The sequence below is a fragment of the Doryrhamphus excisus genome, chromosome 19 (assembly GCF_030265055.1).
Source record: "Doryrhamphus excisus isolate RoL2022-K1 chromosome 19, RoL_Dexc_1.0, whole genome shotgun sequence".
NCBI classification, from domain to species: domain Eukaryota; kingdom Metazoa; phylum Chordata; class Actinopteri; order Syngnathiformes; family Syngnathidae; genus Doryrhamphus; species Doryrhamphus excisus.
This window is the reverse complement of record NC_080484.1, coordinates 3,143,960-3,171,215: the sequence shown is the minus strand read 5'-3', so window position 1 is coordinate 3,171,215 and position 27,256 is coordinate 3,143,960. Positions and strand designations below refer to the sequence as shown.

The window sequence follows — 27,256 nt, the reverse complement described above, 5'->3', positions numbered from 1 at the left end:
TGTCACATCAGATCCCACCCCAAGATGTGTGACAAGTACTTTATGGTAAATGTACTGCTTATTCGAAAACAACTCAACTTGATACCATAAGTGAAGCACAAATACACTTGAACATAGATTCATGCAAAATAATCGACAGAAAGTGATTTATTTCCCCAAGTTATCTGCCCCGTATGGACATGTGTGGCGCACTCTGCAGTTTCTCCACTAGAGGTCGCGCTCTACTAATGTAATATAGGACACTTATCGGCCTCTAAAACTTCAAGATATGCCAAATGTTAAATATACTTATGAAATAAAAAATGTGAATGGCCGCTGGATTTATTTTTATATTGTATTACTTAAAATGTAATAATTGAAATCATGAATTATTATCAATAAGCATCATTTTATTTTAATACAGTACATACAAGTCAAATCAAACAGTAGTCCAATGGTGTTAATTAATTACCGAATAATTTGTCATTTATGTAATTTTCCTCACAGTTTTAATATCAAAGACATAACTTTGTGTTATTATTACTTATTAGTATTTCGGATGTTTTTCTTAACATTATATTTTTTGCAAATTTTGTTGAGATTTTTTATTATTCATTAATAATTTATTATTATTAAATTCTTATTTAAACATATGATATACTTTCATTTATTATTTATAGACACAAGCTGACATTTTTATTTTAAAATGTTGCATATTTTATTTTTATTTTTTTAAAAAAAATTTATTTGGGCATCCGTCCAGACAGTATTGAAACTAGAGCCACGCCCCTTTTCAATGAAGGGGGCGGGCCTAATAACAATGACGTATTTAACAAGCCGAGCAGGAGCTGCCAGAAACGTGCTCGCAAGTTGACCAAGGGAAAGAGAAAGTGAAAGTGACTGGATGTCAACTGCGCTTCTCGGCAGCTGTCACAGCGAAGTTTTCAGCATTTTGTGGACTCGAACGATCTTATATTTTCGACTCGTCGTGGTCCTGAGTCACGTGAGTTCTTTTATTTATAGGTGAGTTATTTGAACTCACGTGAGTTCTTTTTGTGTGTACATACAGTATACACTCGTTTGATACTTGGGAAAAAAAACAAATAACAAAATTATTTGAACGATTACTTAAATTATTATTAGTTCATATTTAGTTATATTTAAAAAGAACACCGAATTCCATCATTAGTGGTTACCATCAACATATTCTCTTTTTGGGGACACTGATGTCCAGCGTAGTGTCTTGACTGTGGCCACCAGTAGGGGGTGCTGTGGTAGCCACTGCTGAACAGGATGTCCCAAAAATCTGGAAACAAAAGCATTTAAATGTAATATATAATATTGATAAATAATGTAACAAATACATATGTCTTCGTTTGAATTTTTAACGTGGCTTGTAATATATTTATTTATATTAATATATCAATTTTGTTATTTAAAGTTGTTGAATAAATACATTTTGGAATAAATTATTATTAATTAAGTTTCCCTTTTTGTATAAGGTATCTGTATTATAAATGTATAATAATAATAATAATAATAGGGCTGCACAGCGATCGAGTGGTTAGCGCGCAGACAGTAGACCAGGGTTCAATTCCACCCTCGGCCATCTCTGTGTGGAGTTTGCATGTTCTCCCTGTGCATGCGTGGGTTTCCTCCCACATTCCAAAAACATGCTAGGTTAATTAGCGACTCCAAATTGTCCATAGGTATGAATGTGAGTGTGACTGGCTGGCCACCAGTCCAGGGTGTACCCCGCCTCTCGCCCGAAGACAGCTGGGATAGGCTCCAGCACCCCCGTGACCCTCGTGAGGATAAGCGATAGAAAATGAATGAATGAATGAATAATTCATATTGATATTATGTGCCCAGTCTTTGGGGACCATCTGTATGTAGCTGTACAAATTTAGACTTGGGAACCGCACAGTAAATATCAAGTAAAAGTCAATGTTTTCAAGTCCAAAAAACAAACAAAAACTGCTGTCAGTGTAGCACTATAGAGTGTGCAAATTACACGCCCACCGAGTCTGGAGTTGATAATAGCCACCCCCCGCCACGCCCCCCCCCCCCCCCCCCCACAATTAGTGGGTCTGCTTGAGTTTATTACATTTATTATAACACTGGTAGCCCCGCAAAAAACACGTAATAACCACATTACACGTTCCCGATGTTGTGGAAAACCTAAGCTGCTTACCATTCGGAGATGTCTTGAAATCACCTCTTTTCTTGAGAAACTGGATCGGATTCGGACAAATATGGCTGTATTTTATTTTATTATTAGTTTATTGTCAACACCTATACCGTTTATCAAATTCTATAAAGTTGGGTTTATAAGTTTTCCCAGCTATCCAGAAGTCTTTGTGAGCACTTGGGAATGTGTGACCAACCAGCCTGGAGTAAATCAAAAACAGACTCTTTTCACAAAAAGCACAAAATCCAAAGAAATATGGCCAGAATAGGTGCAGATTCTGGAGGATCTAGAATGCTTTCTGTGCTGTTTATTGTGTGTAGCTGCTCTATAGGAGTCCACAACTCAATACAAAGGGACGAAAAATGGTAATGGTTTAATTTCATTTGAACATGCATCAGATTACAATTGAGTGCATCCCATAATCAGTTCCCAGTTCCACATGTCCAAAAGGAGTAGGAAGAAGCAAAGCTTATTAAATCCTACCCCTCCATCTGGTACTTTTACAATCAGTAACCTTTACATTTGTTCACTTCCTGCTTTCTTAATTTAATTTAATTTAATTTAATTTAATTTAATTTAATTTAATTTAATTTAATTTAATTTAATTTAATTTAATTTAATTTAATTTAATTTAATTTAATTTAATTTAATTTTTAGCTAATTGCTTATTTTTAGATAGATAGATAGATAGATACTAGATAGATACTAGATAGATACTAGATAGATACTAGATAGATACTAGATAGATAGATAGATACTAGATAGATACTAGATAGATAGATACTAGATAGATAGATAGATAGATAGATAGATAGATAGATAGATAGATAGATAGATAGATAGATAGATAGATAGATAGATTTAGATTTTAATAGACAGATAGATTTAGATTTTAATAGATAGATTTTTAATTTAATTTAATTTAATTTAATTTAATTTAATTTAATTTAATTTAATTTAATTTAATTTAATTTAATTTAATTTAATTTAATTTAATTTAATTTAATTTAATTTAATTTAATTTAATTTTAGCAAAGTGGTTATTTTTAGCCTTATGCATTATTTTAGCTGTTTGAAGATGAACTATATCAGCAAGTTGAAGTATTTGTGATTTTAGAAATAAGGAGTTAGTATGTTCTCTGTAGGTGGCATTATGAATTATCCTTACTGACCTTTTTTGCAGTACATTTAGCGAGTGAAGATTGCTTTTATAGCTATTAGCCCATATTTAATGAGCTATTATGAGCATAATAGGCCCCCTTTAATATAACACGTACAATGCTTTTCAGCCTTGTTGCTATGGTAGGATAGTGTTTCGAAGACATTATGGAAATCGAACATGACTTGTTGTGTTCTGTGACAACTTTGTCATGCCGTCATTCTTAGTTGTTTTAGTCGTCTTGTTGTCATTATTGCAGTTTTATTTGTTTTAAAAATACGGCAAAACTCTAATGCAGAGATAAAATACATAAAAGTAATACCATCTTTTCTCCCCTCCTGTCTCGCTTTAGTTGTGATGGTGAACAGCAGGGTGGAGGCGCCCACAGTGGCCGTGATGGGCAGCGGAGGGTCCACAGCGGGAAGGTCGTGCGCAGGATGTGGAGGTCGAATCGTGGAGCGTTTCCTCCTCTTCTCCATGGAGAGGTACTGGCACACGCACTGCCTCAAGTGCTCCTGCTGCCACGCTCAGCTGGGCCAATACAGCAGCACCTGCTACAGCAAAGGGGGCATGATCCTCTGCAAGAACGACTACATCAGGTCAGCACCTCCCCAAAAACACTTCTAGTATGATTATTATTATCATAGGATATTATTATTATTTGCCACTCTTTATTATATCACGCAACAACTACACAGATAGATACTAGATAGATACTAGATAGATGGTTAGACGGATAGATACTAGATACTAGATACTAGATACTAGATACTAGATACTAGATACTAGATACTAGATACTAGATACTAGATCAGGGGTGGGCAAACTACGGCCCGGGGGCCACATCCGGCCCGCCAAGTGTTTGAATACGGCCCGTCCATTCTTTCCAAAGTATTTAATTTAAACTCAACATACGAACTGGCATCATGGCTTGAGCCAACCTTTTGATGGTTTTATCAATTTTGTTATTTGATGTGGTCTGTTGTTTACAAAGTGCTCCTGAAAAAAGGGACACAAGCATAATGATGATAATAATAATAATAAATTTTAAAATATTTAAATATAAAATATTTAAATATAAAATATTTAAATATAAATATAAATTAATAATAGCAGATTGCATGACACTTTTACAGATACAATAATACCAGGTGGACTGTTACGTGTAAAATATATAGTCTGCCCCCTATAGATAGATAGATACGAGATACTAGATACTAGATACGAGATACGAGATACTAGATACTAGATACTAGATACTAGATACTAGATACTAGATACTAGATACTAGATACTAGATACTAGATACTAGATACTAGATACTAGATACTAGATGGATAGATACTAGATGGATATAGATAGATAGATACGAGATACGAGATACGAGATACGAGATACGAGATACGAGATACGAGATACGAGATACGAGATACGAGATACGAGATACGAGATACGAGATACGAGATACTAGATACTAGATGGATAGATACTAGATGGATATAGATAGATAGATAGATAGATAGATAGATAGATAGATAGATAGATAGATAGATAGATAGATAGATAGATAGATAGATAGATAGATAGATAGATAGATAGATAGATAGATAGATAGATAGATAGATAGATAGATAGATAGATACGAGATACGAGATACGAGATACGAGATACGAGATACGAGATACGAGATACAAGATACTAGATACTAGATACTAGATGGATAGATACTAGATGGATAGATACTAGATGGATATAGATAGATAGATACTAGATACTAGATACTAGATACTAGATACTAGATACTAGATACTAGATACTAGATACTAGATACTAGATACTAGATACTAGATACTAGATACTAGATACTAGATACTAGATACTAGAATCTAGTATCTAGTATCTAGGCAAACTACGGCCCGGGGGCCACATCCGGCCCGCCAAGTGTTTGAGTTCTTTCCAAAGTATTTCATTTAATAGATAGATAGATAGATAGATAGATAGATAGATAGATAGATAGATAGATAGATAGATAGATAGATAGATAGATAGATAGATAGATAGATAGATAGATAGATAGATAGATAGATAGATAGATAGATAGATAGATAGATAGATAGATACGAGATACGAGATACGAGATACGAGATACGAGATACGAGATACGAGATACGAGATACGAGATACGAGATACAAGATACTAGATACTAGATACTAGATGGATAGATACTAGATGGATAGATACTAGATGGATATAGATAGATAGATACTAGATACTAGATACTAGATACTAGATACTAGATACTAGATACTAGATACTAGATACTAGATACTAGATACTAGATACTAGATACTAGAATCTAGTATCTAGTATCTAGGCAAACTACGGCCCGGGGGCCACATCCGGCCCGCCAAGTGTTTGAGTTCTTTCCAAAGTATTTCATTTAAACTCAACATACAACCTGGCATCATGGCTTGAGCCAACCTTTTGATGGTTGAAGTAGCTGACTTATCAATTTTCGTTATTTGATCCTGAAAAAAGGGACACAAGCACATAATAATAATCATAATAACAATAATAATAACAATTAGAATAATAATTATCATTATTATTATTAACCAAATAATAATAATAATAATAATATTAAAATTTAAATTATAAGGCACTTTACATCAAATAAATGATCTCAAAGTATATATATAGCAGACTCCATGACACTTAAAATATATAGTCTGACCCCCCCCCCGTCAATTTTCTTAAATCAATGCGGCCCCCGAGTCCAAAAGTTTTATAGATAGAAGTTAAATAGATAGATCGATAGATAGATAGATAGATAGATACCGGATGGATAGATAGATACCGGATGGATAGATAGATGGATAGATCGATACCGGATGGATAGATCGATACTGGATGGATAGATCGATACCGGATGGATACCGGATAGATAGATACCAGATAGATAGATAGATAGATAGATAGATAGATAGATAGATAGATAGATAGATAGATAGATAGATAGATAGATAGATAGATAGATAGATAGATAGATAGATAGATAGATAGATAGATAGATAGATAGATAGATAGATAGATAGATAGATACTAGATAGATACTAGATAGATACTAGATAGATAGATAGATACTAGATAGATACTAGATAGATACTAGATAGATACTAGATAGATACTAGATAGATGATAGATAGATACTAGATAGATACTAGATAGATACTAGATAGATGATAGATACTAGATAGATACTAGATAGATACTAGATAGATACTAGATAGATGATAGATAGATGATAGATAGATACTAGATAGATAGATAGATAGATAGATAGATAGATAGATAGATAGATAGATAGATAGATAGATAGATAGATAGATAGATAGATAGATAGATAGATAGATAGATAGATAGATAGATAGATAGATAGATAGATAGATAGATAGATAGATAGATAGATAGATAGATAGATAGATAGATAGATAGATAGATAGATAGATAGATAGATAGATAGATAGATAGATAGATACTAGATAGATGATAGATAGATACTAGATAGATGATAGATAGATACTAGATAGATACTAGATAGATAGATAGATAGATAGATAGATAGATAGATACTAGATAGATAGATAGATAGATAGATAGATAGATAGATAGATAGATAGATAGATAGATAGATAGATAGATAGATAGATAGATAGATAGATAGATAGATAGATAGATACTAGATAGATAGATAGATAGATAGATAGATAGATAGATAGATAGATAGATAGATAGATAGATAGATAGATAGATAGATAGATAGATAGATAGATAGATAGATAGATAGATAGATAGATAGATAGATAGATAGATAGATACTAGATAGATACTAGATAGATACTAGATAGATACTAGATAGATACTAGATAGATAGATAGATAGATAGATAGATAGATAGATAGATAGATAGATAGATAGATAGATACTAGATAGATAGATACTAGATAGATACTAGATAGATGATAGATAGATAGATAGATAGATAGATAGATAGATAGATACTAGATAGATAGATACTAGATAGATACTAGATAGATAGATAGATAGATAGATAGATAGATAGATAGATAGATAGATAGATAGATAGATAGATAGATACTAGATAGATAGATACTAGATAGATACTAGATAGATGATAGATAGATAGATAGATAGATAGATAGATAGATAGATAGATAGATAGATAGATAGATAGATAGATAGATAGATAGATAGATAGATAGATAGATAGATAGATAGATAGATAGATAGATAGATACTAGATAGATAGATACTAGATAGATAGATACTAGATAGATAGATACTAGATAGATAGATAGATACTAGATAGATAGATACTAGATAGATAGATACTAGATAGATAGATACTAGATAGATAGATAGATAGATAGATAGATAGATAGATAGATAGATAGATAGATAGATAGATAGATAGATAGATAGATAGATAGATAGATAGATAGATAGATAGATAGATAGATACTAGATAGATAGATAGATAGATAGATAGATAGATAGATAGATAGATAGATAGATAGATAGATAGATAGATAGATAGATAGATAGATAGATAGATACTAGATAGATAGATACTAGATAGATAGATAGATACTAGATAGATAGATAGATAGATACTAGATAGATAGATACTAGATAGATAGATAGATAGATAGATAGATAGATAGATAGATAGATAGATAGATAGATAGATAGATAGATAGATAGATACTAGATAGATAGATACTAGATAGATAGATAGATAGATAGATAGATAGATAGATAGATAGATAGATAGATAGATAGATAGATAGATAGATAGATAGATAGATAGATAGATAGATAGATAGATAGATAGATAGATAGATAGATACTAGATAGATACTAGATAGATACTAGATAGATAGATAGATAGATAGGTAGATAGATAGATAGATAGATAGATAGATAGATAGATAGATAGATAGATAGATAGATAGATAGATAGATAGATAGATAGATAGATAGATAGATAGATAGATAGATAGATAGATAGATAGATAGATAGATACTAGATAGATAGATACTAGATAGATACTAGATAGATGATAGATAGATAGATAGATAGATAGATAGATAGATAGATAGATAGATAGATACTAGATAGATAGATACTAGATAGATAGATACTAGATAGATAGATAGATACTAGATAGATAGATAGATAGATAGATACTAGATAGATAGATACTAGATAGATAGATAGATAGATAGATACTAGATAGATAGATAGATAGATAGATAGATAGATAGATAGATAGATAGATAGATAGATAGATAGATAGATAGATAGATAGATAGATAGATAGATAGATAGATAGATAGATAGATAGATAGATAGATAGATAGATAGATAGATAGATAGATAGATAGATAGATAGATAGATAGATAGATAGATAGATAGATAGATAGATAGATTCCTGCTTTCCATAAAACAGTTTTTTTTTAATAATGCACCTCGTACCGAAGTACGAGGTGATATGACCATACAATAACATACTTGTGAGGCGTCTTTGTCTTAAACTACACACTCTCAGATATGTGTCTGCAGCGTTTTTATGTCCTTGTTAGACCCAGTTTGTGCTGCCCTCTGAATGTAGTAGTTAACAGCATAGTAGGAGGTTTTTTGGTGGGTTTTCTAATATTTATTAGCCTTATCAAATGGTGAACTTGAATTAGCAGCCATACCAGGAGATCGATGCAGAGGACTGACAGTTGTTGATAGTAGGCCTCCATGCAAAAATGTATATCCTTCTTTGAAAATCATCTCATTCATTTTCATTGTTTGTTAAATGGATAAAAATGTTTGTGAAATGGAAAAACAAGTTTGTGAAATGCATGAAAATATGTTTTTGTTTGGAAAACACTTTCGAGCAGTAGTGTATATTGTAGATGCTCCAAACTATGCACCAGATGCACCGGCAAATACAAATAGACGGTGTGGACATTGAAAGGGTGAAGGAAAAAAAATTATAATCACAATAGATGAAAATATGAGCTGGAAACCTCATATTACAAATATACAACATAAGGTGGCCAGAAATATTTCAGTATTGAACAAAGCAAAATTTGTTCTCAATCAGAAATCACTCCACACTCTTTATTGCTCTCTGGTTCTACCATATCTTACTTGTTGTGTGGAAATATGGGCTAATAACTATAAAAGCAATCTTTACTTGCTAAATGTACTGCAAAAAAGGTCAGTAAGGATAATTCATAATGCCGTTCATAAATCCTTATTTCTAAAATCACAAATACTTCAACTTGCTGATATAGTTCATCTTCAAACAGCTAAAATAATGCATAAGGCTAAAAATAACCAATTAGCTAAAAATGTCATCCAATACTTCTCTACAAGAGAGGAGAAATATGATCTCAGGGAAGAAGTACATTTGAAACACTTCTATGGACAAATTTTAAATTAAATTAAATTAAATTAAATTAAATTAAATTAAATTAAATTAAATTAAATTAAATTAAATTAAATTAAATTAAATTAAATTAAATTAAATTAAATTAAATTAAATTAAATTAAATTAAATTAAATTAAATTAAATACAATGAATTTTAATTACATTTAATTTTAATTAAAATTAAATTAAATTAAATTGATTTAATTAATTAAATTTAATTAAAATTTAATTAAAATTTAATTTGAATTAAAATGTAATTTAATTAATTTAATTTAATTTAATTTAATTTAATTTAATTTAATTTAATTTAATTTAATTTAATTTAATTTAATTTAATTTAATTTAATTTAATTTAATTTAATTTAACAAATGTAACAGTATGTAATGTACTGATTGTAAAAGTACCAGATGGAGGGGTAGGATTTAATAAGCTTTGCTTCTTCCTACTCCTTTTGGACATGTGGAACTGGGAACTGATTATGGGATGCACTCAATTGTAATCTGATGCATGTTCAAATGAAATTAAACCATTACCATTAGCATTACCATGAATGAACACGTGTCCAACATTTTTGCCTCTTTTTATGCTGTGGGTTTGCAGTACAGTGGTTGTCATGTGTGTACTGTATTCCTGCAGGCTGTTTGGGCACAGTGGAGCGTGCTGCGCATGTGAACAATCCATCCCTGCTAGTGAAATGGTGATGCGGGTCCAAGGAAACGTCTACCACCTGAAGGTGAGCGTTATGATACAGCTGCACATCTCAGAATATGATAAAATAAGATAAGATATACCTTTATTCGTCTCTCCGTGGGGAAATTTGCATTGCACAGCAGCAAGAGTACAGAATCAGTTAAGCAGTACAAAATACACAATATAACACAATATTAACAAAATATATAATACAAATAATACAAATATTAACAAATCAACAGTTGTATATTGTATATTTTAGTTATATACAGTCTATACAGGGGTCTCAAACACGCGGCCCGCGGGCCAAATGTGGCCCGCAGGACACTAGTTTGAGGCCCCCGCCTTGATATGAAAGTTTGATATGGATGCTATATGGTATCATGTACCCAGAAAAAATTATTACGTTTGATTCATGTTCATGTTAAAGGTTAAATAACTGTTAATAGTTATCCTCCCTATCCGTGTGGAAGTGGTAAGTTTTTGGCTATTTAAGTTTAAAGGAAATAACTTGAAGGCTACCGTTTAGGTTCGCTAGCTCTCTAGTTTGCGAGTTAGCATGTGTCTCGAGACCCTGCAGTTGTGCAATATGTTGTAAATAAAAAGAGTATAAATGTGACTATAGTCGTGTTTTGTCATGTCTACAGGGCTCTAATAATGCTTTGTTCATTTTAATCTGAAAAAAATCATTTGTTTACCCACCAACTATATGTGGTTTCTTAAGTTTTTATTATTTGGTGTTTTATTATTATTATTATTATATTTATTTATTTATTTCTGATTGATTTATTTTCTTTATTCTTGATTTGTTTATTTATTTTTCATCTTATTTTGTGAAGAAAAATACAAATTAAGATATTTGAGAACAGTGGAATGTTTTATCAGAGCTTTTCTTGTAGAAAATTGGAACCAAAGCAAAGTTTTTTTAATTTTTTTTGTTTTTAATAAATGCATTTTTTTGTTTTTTTGGGGGGAAAACCTGATGCGGCCCAGTCTCACCCAGACCCTAGCTCCAGTGGCCCCCAAGTAAATTGAGTTTGAGACCCCTGGTCTATACACTATGAGATCTTGCTAGTGAGTTAGTATGAGGCATTATAGAAATACTTCACATAGAATTTAATATATTGTATTTCAAGTCTTGATATTGCACATGGAAGTTGATCAGATATTGCACAGTGAATGGAGTCTGGAGTAACTATACTGAGTATAAAAACAAAGTATTGCACAGATGTACATAGTAGTGTAGAAGTAGTGAGTGTAAATGTAGTAGAGTTGAACAGTAGAGTTGAACAAATACGTTTAAAAAAATGGCTTAAAAAGTATTTTTATGCATTAGTGTTTTATCTGTGCAACCTGTCGGAACCGCCTGGTCCCCGGTGATCGCTTTCACTACGTCGACGGAACTATCTTCTGTGAGCACGATCGGCCAGGAGATGGGCTCCTCAGTGGACATTCGACTCAACTCCAGGCCAACAGTTTGATGTCCGACCAAAAGGTAAATGGCATGCAAAAGCAAACACACACACACGACTTGTTATTGCATATTTGGTTCTCGCCCGTTTGGGGTACGACACATGCATGAAAACTAGCATATTAGCAAATTAGCATACGCATGCGCATCACGACCAAAACAAAATGTCATACTTTGGTGCTCCCGAACACGTGCTATATTAACTCTTTGCTGGATTTGCCCTTGCAACCTGCCACCAGTTTCACACATTGACATGGAATCTGACAGCTGTCGTAACGGGACAAACAACACACAGGAAGCTAGCTATTACCTAAGCTAGCTAGGAAAATAAAACTGTATTTGTATGACCAAGTGGAAGAGTGAGGTTACAGGGAGAAGAGATACACAAGGTGGAGAATGTGAAGTACTTGGTGTCAACCATGTTGCTTGGCCTAGAGACAGTGGAACTGAGGTAAACACAGGGAGCAGAGATACGGATGCTGAGGCTCTCATTGGGAGTGACCAGGATGGATAGGATCAGGAACAAGTACATCAGAGAGACATTACATGTTAGAGACCTTGGAGATAAAGTCCTTTAGGCCAGACTGAGATGGTTGGGACATGTCCAGAGGAGAGATAAATAAACAAAAACAAGAATAAACAAAATCAATCAATCAGTAATAAATAAATATAATAATAATAATAATAATAATAATAAAAACTTAAGAAACCACATATAGTTGGTGGGTAGACAAATGATTTTTTTCACATTAAAATGAACAAAGCATTATTAGAGCCCTGTAGACATGACAAAACACGACTATAGTCACATTTATACTCTTTTTATTTACAACATATTGCACAACTGCAGGGTCTTGAGACACATGCTAACTCGCAAACTAGAGAGCTAGCGACCTAAACGGTAGCCTTCAAGTTATTTCCTTTCAACTTAAATAGCCAAAAACTTACCACTTCCACACGGATAGGGAGGATAACTATTAACAGTTATTTAACCTTTAACATGAACATTAATCAAACGTAATAATTTTTTCTGGGTACATGATACCATACAGAATCCATATCAAACTTGCGCGGGCCGCACTAACATTAAACTTTCATGTCAAGGCGGGGGCCTCAAACTAGTGTCCTGCGGGCCACATTTGTCCCACGGGCCGCATATTTGAGACCCCTGGTTTCGAGCAAAGAGGAGGTTTATGGATGTAGTGAAGGAGGACATGACGGTAGTTTGCTGTGGCGACCACCCGCTCCTATACGTCTTGGATTTTTCTCAATCTTGATGTTTATAGCATTTAGCTCATTAAAAACAAAAATCCTTGTCTGAAAAAAATAGAATATTTCATCAAAACAGTTTTCAAAAATGGGATTTTTAACAGAAATGGAGCCTATCCCAGCTGTCTTCGGGCGAGAGGCGGGGTACACCCTGGAATGGTGGCCAGCCAATCACAGGGCACATATAGACAAACAACCATTCACACTCACATTCATACCTATGGACAATTTGGAGTCGCTAATTAACCTAGCATGTTTTTGGAATGTGGGAGGAAACCGGAGTACGCGGAGAAAACCCACGCATGCACGGGGAGAACCGTAGACAGCTGGGATAGGCTCCAGCATGCTAGCAACCCTAGTGAGGATAAGCGGTAGAAAATGAATGAATATTATCTACAGTATTATATATACTATTATAAACAAATACTATGGGGAATATCATGTAATTTTAGTGGCACAGAGTTAAAAATTGTTTAACTCTATAGCTGGGATAGACTCCAGCATGCTCGCAACCCTCGTGAGGATAAGCGGTAGAAAATGAATGAATATTATCTACAGTATTATATATACTATTATAAACAAATACTATGGGGAATATCATGTAATTTTAGTGGCACAGAGTTAAAACATTTTTTAACTCTATAGCTGGGATAGACTCCAGCATGTTCGCAACCCCCGTGAGGATAAGCTGTAGAAAATGAATGAATATTATCTACAGTATTATATATACTATTATTAGCAAATACTATGGAGAATATAATGTAATTTTAGTGGCACAGAGTTAAATTTTTTTTAACTCTATAGCTGGGATAGGCTCCAGCATGCTAGCAACCCTCGTGAGGATAAGCGGTAGAAAATGAATGAATATTATCTACAGTATTATATATACTATTATAAACAAATACTATGGGGAATATCATGTCATTTTAGTGGCACAGAGTATTTTTTTTAACTCGATAGCTGGGATAGGCTCCAACATGCTTGCGATCCTCGTGAGGATAAGCGGTACAGAAAATGGATAGATGGATGAATGGTTCAGATGGTTACATTAAATAGCAGCGGCTGTGATTGTTTGTTGCATTTAAATGTGCCCCACTCTGAAAAACGGTGAGGTTTTGATGACGTGTGTGTGCACTGTGCGCCTGTCAGCCAATTTACCACTGCGCCGGGTGCCCTTTGCCTTCGCCCTTCGCCGACCAAATTATCCCCGGAACAGGGTGCGCCACACACCGCCATCCTGCGCCACCTTGAGGTGCGCCACGGAAATAACAGTAACAGTAAAATCTTCGATTAAAGTAACATTAAGGATTAGAGTGAACACAAACTGAGGCAAAATTACGGCGTAAATATTCTACGTTAACTGAAAAACATGCTAACCTGGGCGGATGCTAACTGAGGGTCCACTATATATTTCACTGTACAGGTACAGTATGAACTGTACGAACATGTCAAGTTAATAAATCCGCATCTCCATGTCCATTTATTTTCCAGGTTTGCTGAAGAAGATGATGAAGAAACAAATGTGTGCCTTCTCGTCTGAGAGAGCTCATCGCTTCATTCAGGACGTTTGGACAACATGGCCGCCCGCCATCGGGAAACAGAAAAAAACGTAACATGTCATTGCAGGGATTGCATTGGAATTGGAAATGAACTGTTTCCAAAATGGTGGCAATGCGAGGAGCATTTCTTGGTTTGAAGAAAAACCTCCGCTACGACGGTTTCCTTCTTGAATGTTCTGCTCTCAAAGTGGTTTGTTATGGAAGCATTCAAGCCTTATTTGGAATTGCATCATCCACCCAAGTCCATCGCTTATATCGATAATAGAACATTTAAACTGTAAAAACGCAACATTTGTTCTGATGCTGGCAGCTGAAATGTCCGTGTATCCAATATGCGGCGTGATTGGCGTGTCCAAATATTTCCCACCGAGGGCTACGTCCTGAAAAACGAAAGGATGCACTTTGATGTTTAGTAAGAGCTAAGCTAAGCTAAGACGCTTTTCAGAAGTCATTTTTTATTTTCTTTAGTTATTTAATACTTATTTGGTATTTATTATTGTTCTATTTTCTTATTTTTGTTGTCTCTCCTATCTTGTCTTGTTTTGTTTATTTTATATTTAAGTGTTTAGGTTTATTATGACATTTTGACATATGAATTTCCCTCAATAAAGTCTATATCTATATATAATATCTATCCATGTATCTTTCAAGGAAAAGCTAAGTTTTGTGATTTAAAAAATAATAATTTCTTTATGTAATATTATAACTTTATTTCCTTACTGTTACAAGTTTTCGCCAACCTAAAATAAAATTCATTTTTTCCCTATAATATTATGATGTTAAAAATGCATGTTTTCATTAATATTTCAACTGTATGCTAAAATGACATTTTTCCTCACAATGCTATGACTGTAAATATAAAAAGAAATAATATGAATAAATAATAATAATAATAATAATAATAATAATAATAATATAAATAAATAAATAATAAATTATTTATTAATTAAAAATATAAACAATAAATAATAAATAATAAATAATAAATAATAAATAATAAATAATAAATAATAAATAATAAATAATATAATTTTACTTTATTTTCTGCAAAATTACATTTTTTTTCAATTTCTGCATTTTTTTGTATTTATAATATATAATATAATTTGACTTCATTTTCTGCAAAATTACATTTTTTTTTCAATTTCTGCATTTTTTTGTATTTTCCAAATATTTTTCTTATTTTAAATATTCTTCTCGTAATAAATAATATATAATAAATAATAAATAATAAAATATAAAATATAAAATATAAAATATAAAATATATAATATATAATATATAATATATAATATATAATATATAATATATAATATATAATATATAATATATAATATATAATATATAATATATAATATATAATATATAATATATAATATATAATATAATTTGACTTTATTTTCTGCAAAATTACATTTTTTTCAATTTCTGCATTTTTTTGTATTTTCCAAATATTTTTCTTATTTTAAATTTTCTTCTTGTAATTACAATAACTTAACAGTGATTTCTGATTTCTTATTTTATTTGCATGTTTGTCACACTTAAATGTTTCAGATCATCATACAAATATTACTCAATAACACAAACGAACCCAAAATGTGTTTTTTAAATGAAATTTAAGTACAAAACCCCCCAACACAACTCAGTTAATTGTGATCTATCCATCTGGAAATAGCTTGTAAAAGCATTTCTAAAGCTTTGGGACTCCAGCGTACCACAGTGAGAGCCATTATCCGCAAATGGTGAAACCAAGAAACAGTACTGAACCTTCCCAGGAGTGACTGGCCAACCAAAATGACCGCATGTGACTCTCACAGACTCAACCAAGAGGTCACAAAAGACCCCACAACAACATCCAAAGGCCTCACTTGCCTCAGTTAAAGTCAGTCTTTTTGACTCCTCCATAAGAAAGAAACTGAGAAACACTGGGCAAAAACGGCCCGCATGGCAGAGTTCCAAGACCAAAACCACTGCTGAACAAACGGAACATTTAGACTGGTCTCAATTTGACCGGAAAACATCTTAATGATTCCCAAGACCTTTAGGAAAATACTTTTAGGAAACCTTCTGGAATGGATTCATGATGCTAACCAAGGTTCTACCGTACCGTACCGTACTACCGATACCGAAATCCACGCAATTATGCTAAGGGTAGAATGAAATCACGGAAATGTGTTGAGGGACGGCCATATTTAATTGATGTGTTTGAGTGGCGGGTCAAATGAAAAGCTTTGATGGACCTGATGTGGCCTGCTCGCCAACTATTGAGGACCACTATCAGAGCCCATTGTCCTGCCCCTCCCCCTCCTCAGTTTCCCATTGGTTTGACTTCCAGTTCTATGGTTATCAACGTGAGTAGTCGCATTACAAAAGGTGGAATAAAGCCAAAGAAAAAGCACTGACATCAAAGGCAAGTAGTGATTGTCACCAATTATGAAGATATGCGATCAATAATCATGTTCAATGTTGGAATTTATCGCATTTCCAGACATCAAGTATGGAAGCGAAAAATTTGTGTTATGCGGTCATGTGACTCAGGATCACATGACTGCATGAATATGAATATGAATATGATACATATCCAAAGAAGCGGCTACAGATAACAGTCTACTGTCCCATTCAGCCGGGTGAGGAGGCGTGGTTTATATTTCACCCAATCAGAGTACTCGCAATAATGAAAGCGCTCATCTTAATTAGCTTGATTACGTGGATTTGACGACACATCGCCGCCATATGGCGCAACAAAACCAAAAGAGAGGGGAACTAATTAAAAGTACAATAATGAGGATTTTAATTACCTGCTTCCCCGAGACATCAGCAAATAGGGATGCGGAGTTGTAATTAAAAAGCCCCGTTGTGCTGGAAACACCCCCCCCCCCCCCCCCCACTCCGTTTTAATAACGACTCCATCCATCTAATTAAATCTGTAAATGAATTAGTACAACTGAGTGTTTTGGGAACTTTTTGGAACGGAACCTTTGGTTCGGTACAAAGGTGTGTTTCCCACACGGTACACATTAAGAGAGAGACAAGAAGTTTGCGTGTCATAAACTACGGGTGTCCAAAATGCAGCCTGGGGGCCATTTGCGGCCCACCGATGTTTATTTTATTGGCCCACCGCACATTCGAGATGTAAAAAAAGGTAAAGGTAAAAAAAACCAGGAGGAATTTTAGAAGAATGAAATGTAAATATAAAGAGTAAAAAGTTGGAATCTAAAGTAAAATGTTGGAATTTTATGAGAATAATGGCGTAATATTATATTCTGTTGTCTTAGTAGCATAACGTTGAAATATTTAAAATATTTCTTTAGTATATACCAGGGGTCAGCAACCCGCGGCTCCAGAGCCGCATGTGGCTCTCCAGTCTCTTTGTTGCGGCTCCCTTTGCAATGCTTGAATATTTTTTAAGCACCCGAGTGGTGAAAATGCACATCTTCGTTATGAGTTTACAAAAATCCAACTTTGTGTGAGACCATGAATGCATCCTGACTGAGTTCTGACTGGTGACTGAATGAGCAGACAGGATGCTATCCAGTTCTCTCTGACAGGTTAACATGAAGGGAAATGAGTAATACTTTGAGTTATTAATTATTAATTATTATTAATGAGTTATTTGACAATTCTGAAAAAATAAATTAGAGCTCATTTAAAAACAAAAGTTTATCTCCAGTACTAGCAAGAGTACTCCAACTCGTCTTTTTTTTTTCCCTCCAATGTTGTTTTAAACATACAACGTTTTGCGGCTCCAGGCTATTTTTCTTTAGTGGGCAAGTGGGTGAAATGGCTCTTTTCATAGTAAAGGTTGCCGACCCCTGGTATATACTATAGTATATACCATATAAATATATAAATATATAAATATATAAATATATAAATATATAAATATATAAATATATAAATATATAAATATATAAATATATAAATATATAAATATATAAATATATAAATATATAAATATATAAATATATAAATATATAAATTTAATTTAATTAAATTTAATTAAATTTAATAATAAATGTATTAAAAAATAAAAAAATAAATTAAAAATAAATTTACTTGAATTGAATTGAATTGAATTGAATTGAATTTTATTTTATTTTATTTTATTTTATTTTATTTTATTTTATTTTATTTTATTTTATTTTATTTTATTTTATTTTATTTTATTTTATTTTATTTTATTTTATTTTATTTTATTTTATTTTATTTTATTTTATTTTTTTGTCCCATACCGAAGTAGGAGGTGATATGAGCATCCAATGCCATAATGTGTACCATAGTAAGTGTCAATATAGTGATATATATAGCACATCATGACTGGTTCAAGACTCTTCATCCTTGTCAACACAGAATAATAGGGTGATATTTCATATCTATTGGCATCTAATAATGTTAACACCCCTATTTTCAAAGTCACAAACAGGTTTTTCTATGATCTAACTACAAAAATATTCCATATATTATTATTAAATCCTACTTTGTAGAAAACAATTATCCGTTATAAACAAGCGACGACTGTAGTAATTAATCAAATAAAATTTGCCTGGAAAAAATAACACTGATCCATACATCAATAACACGGTAAATGTGGAAAATGACATCTTGAAACAACAACCATGTGAAAATTTATTATGGCTTTTCAGTGGGTGCTGCTGTTTTGGTTAGCAACCGGGCTCTTTAATGCATAAGATAAGTCACTGACATGATTTATCAACTTTGCTTAAGTACGTGCTATATTGTTTGTAACTATATTCTTTTTCATTTTTTTCAGATTATGATTAAAATTAAGATATGGTAGAACCAGAGAGCAAGAAAGAGAACAAATTTTGCTTTGTTCAATACTGAAATATTTCTGGCCACCTTATGTTGTATATTTGTAATATGAGGTTTCCAGCTCATATTTTCATCTATTGTGATCCCCAGAAATGTATTTTCCTTCACCCTTTCAATGTCCACACCGTCTATTTGTATTTGCTGGTGTGTGTCCTTTCTATACATACATCATACATATATATATATATATATATATATATATATATATATATATATATATATATATATATATATATATATATATATATATATATATATATATATATATATATATAATTACAGTATACATCAGTGTGGTTTGTCACACTCAAATGTTTTAGACCAGGGGTCTCAAACTCAATTTACCTGGGGGCCACTGGAGCTAGGGTCTGGGCGAGACTGGGCCAAACCCCAAAACCCGCATTTATTAAAAACAGAAAAATGAATAAACTTTGCTTTGGTTCCTTTGGCTAGCTATTTTGGGTACAACCCAATATGTAGTATACAGGAAAATAAAACTGTATTTGTATGACCAAGTGGAAGAGTGAGGTTACAGGGAGAAGAGATACACAAGGTGGAGAATGTGAAGTACTTGGTGCCAACCATGTTGCTTGGCCTAGAGGCAGTGGAACTGAGGAAAACACAGGGAGCAGAGATGTGGATGGTGAGGTTCTCATTGGGAGTGACCAGGATGGATAGGATCAGGAACAAGTACATCAGAGGGACATTACATGTTAGAGGCCTTGGAGATAAAGTCCTTTAGGCCAGACTGAGATGGTTGGGACATGTCCAGAGGAGAGATAAATAAACAAAAACAAGAATAAAGAAAATCAATCAATCAGTAATAAATAAATATAATAATAATAATAATAAAAACTTAAGAAACCACATATAGTTGGTGGGTAGACAAATGATTTTTTTCAGATTAAAATGAACAAAGCATTATTAGAGCCCTGTAGACATGACAAAACACGACTATAGTCACATTTATACTCTTTTTATTTACAACATATTGCGCAACTGCAGGGTCTTGAGACACATGCTAACTCGCAAACTAGAGAGCTAGCGACCTAAACGGTAGCCTTCAAGTTATTTCCTTTCAACTTAAATAGCCAAAAACTTACCACTTCCACACGGATAGGGAGGATAACTATTAACAGTTATTTAACCTTTAACATGAACATTAATCAAACGTAATCATTTTTTCTGGGTACATGATACCATACAGCATCCATATCAAACTTACGCGGGCCGCACTAACATTAAACTTTCATATCAAGGCGGGGGCCTCAAACTAGTGTCCTGCGGGCCACATTTGGCCCGCGGGCCGCGGGTTTGAGACCCCCAAATTTCAAGTTTGTTACCAAACAGCATGATTTTAGTTTTGCTTAGGTTCAAGGACAATAGTTAAAGTGCAGTAAATTATTTGGACGTTTGGTTTGAATCTGGCTTAAAATATTTATTTCTAATCAAAATGCCAGAAGACAAGGTTGTTTATATTTTCATATTATTTTATATTATAAAAAACACAGAATGGACTTCAACTGGTATTTTGACACACTTTTATAATTTTTTTTGAATTTTTTTTTTTTGTAAAGTTGGAAGAAAATCCAAATTCTGTATTGTCGATTATAAAACCCTGCAAAGAGTGTTTCAAATAAAATGAATGTTTGCCTATTTTTCTTGCTCCACGTGAACCGGGATTGGCTCCAGCTCCGATTTACGCCCAAACACAGGTGCAGTATGGAGACAAGAAGTGAATATGACTCCCGATTTCACACCCTGCTGATCATCATCATCAAAACAGCAACGCTCTTCCTGCACCGCTCATCTGGTCAAGCATCTGCTTGCTCCTGCAATGCTTCAATAGCTTGCTGCGGCATCCCATGACAATGACGTTAAGTTCAATCAAAGTGTATTACCATACTCCCACTCATAATGAATGCTTTATCCTTCTCAAATGGGAAATTTGCCTCTTTCAGATCCAAAAATTGATCCCACATGCTGGATGATCGGGGTTGGTGCAACGTTAAAGCAGGAGGACGGAGACCTTCATGCAGGAAGGAACAACAACTTCATGTGTGAAAGGAGAACTTTATTTTTTTTGAAATTTTGCCCATCATTCCCAACCCATTCCCAAAAGCGCTTGTCTGTGTAGCATTATAGAGTGTGCATACCAAAAGTTTTTTAAACACTGGTAGTCCCGTAAAACACATTAAACATTACTGATGCTAAAATGCTAAAGCTACTTACCATTGAGTAACCTCTTTGCCTGAGAAGCCTCGAACTGTCCAGTCTCGACTTCGGATCGGATTCGGGATCCAACACATGAATGTGAGTGTGAATGGTTGTTTGTCTATATGTGCCCTGTGATTGGCTGGCCACCAGTCCAGGGTGTACACCACCTCTCGCCAGAAGACAGCTGGGATAGGCGCCAGCATACACCCGCAATTTTAGTGAGGATAAGCGGCATAGAAAATGGATCTTTTTACAACATTTATAAAAGCAACATAAAATGGCATCCGTGGCCCAAAATGCATTGTGCGATCAAGTATCGCAAGATTTTGTCTTGGTCGAGTGATCCCAAATGCCGGCGTAAACAAACCGGACGGTATTTTGGAAGCTAAACAAAGCAAAAATGTGGGTTGTTATTAAAAAAACACTAACTGGGGTGGACTTTAACCAAGGTACAACTGTACTATGGGGACACGTTCAACACATTTGATGAAAATCTCAAGTATTATTCAGATCATTAGAGTAAAGTCCGAGTCGCTTCCACTTTTCTGACCAATAAACGTCGTTAGAATGTTGTATTTTTGTGTTAAACGATGCCAGAGTTTCAGATCATTTGGAAGTGAGCCCTGAAAAAAGTTTGGGATGGCTCAAAACGCTCAATTTCACAGGGCATTGCCATACTGTTCCTTTGTGATGTCACAGAGCGACGGACTTCCTTATATGGGCGTGGCTGTAAGCCAGATAAGCTCTCTGCTTCTGTGTTTACTTGCTATAGCAAAGGCTTGTAAGGGAACACCACATTTGTTTACAATTCGTAAAGACGCCACCATCAGGTTCAAGTGGTTGGAGTTCCTGATTCCCTACCAAAAAAAGCAAAAAAAATGCTGGACTGGACTGTTTTGTGAACATGGGCCAGTATGCAGCTGGACTAGTTGAAGTCCGAAACCTTTCCAACGTTACTTGGTCGTGTGGAAGAGTCAGAAGAGCAAGCCATGGAGCAAAAGCGCTTGTCTGTGTAGCATTATAGAGTGTGCATACATCGAGAGGGGCTCTACCAAATGTTTTTTAAACACCGGTCGTCCCGCAAAACACATTAGACATTACCGATGCTAAAATGCTAAAGCTACTTACCATTGAGAGATATCTTGAAGTAACCTCTTTGCCTGAGAAGCCTCGAACTGCCCAGTCTCTACTTCGGATCGGATTTGGGATCCAACACAAATGTTAAAAGCGGACATTTTAAAAGGATAAGCGGCACAAACTGGAAGTTCTTTTTTCAGCACTCTGGAGTGTGAACAACCATGGCGGAGTGGGCATGCCTGGAAATCCCCAAAAATACAGCTGGAATAGGTGCAGATTCTGGAAGAACTAGAAAGCTTTCTGTGCTGGTTATACAGTAAACCTTGGATATATCGGAAATTCGCTCACAACGGACAGATAAAAAAGAACCGATTTTTCTGTAATGCATTTCCAATAAAAATTCATTGCATATATCGGATTTTTTATAACGGATTTCGCCTATTTTGGACAAAATCTCCAGTCCCGTTCCAATGCATTTCCATTAAATTTCCCTCGCATATATCGGATGGCCGCATCGTGGCGCTCCGATTCGCCGAATCGTGACAGGCCGCTATACGACGTCATTTGCAGCGTTTGCAGCGTTGCCTGCGCGTCCAGGTACATTGGAAACATAGTCAAGGAAGTGCCTTTTTATAACGGATAAAATACGATTTACGCATATACCGGATATAAATCCGATATATGCGTAAAACGGACATTTTCCGGTATACGCATATAACGGATTTCGCTTATATCGGACAAAACCAGTGGGAACAATTGAATCCGATATATCCGAGGTTTACTGTAGTATGTTCCCTTTAACAAGGTAAGGATGCTAACTAGGACGTTGTGTCAGTAAAGATACACAATAAAGAACACAGTTGGACTCACGCAGTGTATTATATCCTTTTTCTTATTAGAATATTGCAATTTTCTTTCCATAGTATGACTTTATTCCCAATCCTTATGTGAAACATGAACATATATTTCTTTCATATTTCCTATTCATATTTCTTTTCTGTGTATTCTAACACAAGAACACGAGTTGATATGAGCTAGCTAACAATGTACATCACTGGGACAATGACCTATTTGGACTATGAAGCCCTCTAAAGAAACCTCTAACGTCATTCCATGGTTTGATATCCATGCTGTGATCATGTATTAACACGTACACTGATGATAACATGGAATAGTTGCAGTATCTTGACGTATTTTGATGATTTAAAACGTATTTTTTTGGTGTATTGATACACATACTTATGCTAGTTCTGTTAATAACAACGATAACACTTATGATGTCAGCTCTCATTGGGATGGCTGTGTCTTCCAGCACAAGACTTGTGCTCCAAGATTCAGGAAGTGCATCACGCTACAGTAAATTTGAATGTTTATGTTTTGTTGTTGGAACCAGAAATGAGTGACAGGAAGACATACAGAGTAGAGACTAGTCAGGAAGGTGGGATTACTAAAGACAGGAAAAATACCCTGACAAACACGAGAGGGAGAGATGCCAGGAAACAAAATGGCACCAGCTGGGGCCGACCATGGCGTCAGATCGTTGCCAAAATCAGCGCTCATAAATGCCACTCTCCTCACACTCGCGGTCTCCGAATAATCTCCGACTGCCTGTGCCTTCGACATCCTCCGGGACTCTGGGACTCTGGGATTCACCCCCAATCCTCCCCCCTCTTTGGTCACTATAAACGCCGACTATCTCCAGGTCAGTGCCAATCCGAGGCAGATTAGGGCAGGTCATCAAAATTTGGTAGAAAATTTAGGATCAAGCTGTCAGAGGAAAAATAGGAATTTATTTAATTATTATTAAATAATTATTTAATTTTAATATTTTTAAATATTTAAATATTATTTAATTTATAGTTTTTTATTTAATTTATATTTTTTATTTAATTTATAATTTCTTTTTTAATTTATAATTTTTTTAATTTATAATTTTTTTTATTTATAATTTTTTCAATGTATTTTTTATTATTTATTAATTATTATTATTTAATAATTAAATATATTTAATTAAATTTTTAACTTAATAATAATTATGATGGCTTCCTGACTTCCTATGAAGGAGAAAGGAGGCCCTATTCTGCCTGGATACAGTCAGCATTTCAAGCGACCAATCAGAAACAACGGTGAGTGCCAAAACTCTGAAATGGCGACTTCGCCCAAGACGCAGAAGAAGACAGATAGCGGTCTTCATTATTGTGGTTTTTATGCACACGGCTATTGGCGCTGGTTTGATTCCATTACAAAGTGAGCTCTCTGATTCGTCGAGAGCTTGTCACTCAACCTACACGCAGGTTGCCGTGGCAACTCGGAACTGACAACACAAAAGCGTTCCCTGAGAGCACTGTAACACCACATTATGTAAAAATAGAATACATTTTTTCATCATCAAAGCATATATGCACAATTAGTACCGGAAATGCCGACATGTTGGCAGGTCCGCAAACGTTGAAGTTCATCCTCCTGTGTTTCCCCTTTGTGGCTTCATTCTCTGTCCCATTGGGGAACATGTTAAAGGCTAGATTGCTAGATTTCCAAATGGTGGCTAAAAGCCACCAATGCAAGCAAGGAAAGGCCAGTTGTCCTGTTGGCAAACCCGCCAGGCCCCCAGGAGGGGACGCTTTCCTGGCTTGGCTGATAGAAATCTGACTGACATTTCCCGTTTCTTTTTAGCGGAAAAAGTCCATCAGTGGCATTACGTGGGAGCATTTGGAAAGGTCCGGTCATATTCCTCTTCTTGATATGCAAGACAAACTCTTTGGGGAACTTTTGGTTTTGGGGATCATTTGAGTGCATCCCATAATCAGTTCCCAGTTCGACATTCGACATGTCCAAAAAGAGTAGGAAGAAGCAAAGCTTATTAAATCCTACCCCTCCATCTGGTACTTTTACAATCAGTAACTGTTACATTTGTTCACTTCCTGCTTTCCATAATACAGTTTAAGGCTTTTTTTTTTAAATAATGTACCTCGTACCGAAGTAGGCTAAGTAGTATTTAATTTAATTTAATTTAATTTAATTTAATTTAATTTAATTTAATTTAATTTAATTTAATTTAATTTAATTTAATTTAATTTAATTTAATTTAATTTAATTTAATTTTTATTTTGTCACATACCGAAGTACGAGGTGATGACCATCCAATGGCATAATGGGTACCATAGTAACTTACATTTGTTACATATTTCTCCTTCTTATTATAGATAAAAGCGTATTTCCATCTGCAATTAAATGCGATTAATTGTGAGTTAACTGTGCACAAAATGCGATTAATCATGATCAAATATTTTAATCAATTGACAGCCCTATAAAAAACATATTTACAAGGTCATAAGCAGGAAGAAAATATACTAGTTATCAATAAGGAATCCTACTTGTACCAGGTAAGTACTTTCTTAGAGGAACAGGACTGAAATTAAAAAAAAAGGTCTGTGGGGTCACAATGCTCGCTGGTTGGTAGGGAATGGTAATGGTAATGGTTTTATTTCATTTGAACATGCATCAGATTACAATTGAGTGCATCCCATAATCAGTTCCCAGTTCCACATGTCCAAAAGGAGTAGGAAGAAGCAAAGCTTATTAAATCCTACCCCTCCATCTGGTACTTTTACAATCAGTAACTGTTACATTTGTTCACTTCCTGCTTTCATAATATAGTTTTTTTTTTATAAAATTAAATAAAATTAAATAAAATTAAATAAAATTAAATAAAATTAAATAAAATTAAATAAAATTAAATAAAATTTAAATAAAATAAAATAAAATTACATTAAATTAAATTAAATTTTTTGTGCCGTACCGAAGTACAAGGTGACATCCAATGCCATAATGGGTACCATAGTAAGTGTCAATATAGTGATATATATAGCACATCATGACTGGTTCAAGACTCTTCATCCTTGTATTTAGCAAACATCAACTGCTTGTATTGTTTCTTGAATTGGCTCATCGTTGTGCATTGTTTGAGGTCCTTACTCAATCCATTCCATAGTTTGATTCCACATACTGAAATGCTATGGCTAGCATAACGTAGTCCTAGCATAGAAGTGTTTCAAATGTACTTCTTCCCTGAGATCATATTTCTCCTCTCTTGTAGAGAAGTATTGGATGACATTTTTAGCTAATTGGTTATTTTTAGCCTTATGCATTATTTTAGCTGTTTGAAGATGAACTATATCAGCAAGTTGAAGTATTTGTGATTTTAGAAATAAGGAGTTAGTATGTTCTCTGTAGGCGGCATTATGAATTATCCTTACTGACCTTTTTTGCAGTACATTTAGCGAGTGAAGATTGCTTTTA

General features: G+C 34.0%; 1 protein-coding gene across 2 annotated transcripts; it reads left to right on the top strand.

Annotated features, from left to right (window-relative positions):
- Window positions 1-867: 867 nt before the first annotated feature.
- Window positions 868-15,453, top strand: lmo4a (LIM domain only 4a). Of its 2 annotated transcripts, none has more exons than XM_058057123.1 (5): window positions 868-1,002; window positions 3,682-3,928; window positions 10,478-10,574; window positions 11,868-12,026; window positions 14,763-15,453. In XM_058057123.1, exons 2-5 carry the CDS (start codon window positions 3,687-3,689, stop codon window positions 14,769-14,771), a joined length of 507 nt encoding a protein of 168 aa, XP_057913106.1. In that variant the 5' UTR covers window positions 868-1,002; window positions 3,682-3,686; the 3' UTR covers window positions 14,772-15,453. The 2 variants fall into 2 exon arrangements, with proteins under 2 accessions (XP_057913106.1, XP_057913107.1); XM_058057124.1 differs by having other exon boundaries at window positions 880-982.
- Window positions 15,454-27,256: the final 11,803 nt, after the last annotated feature.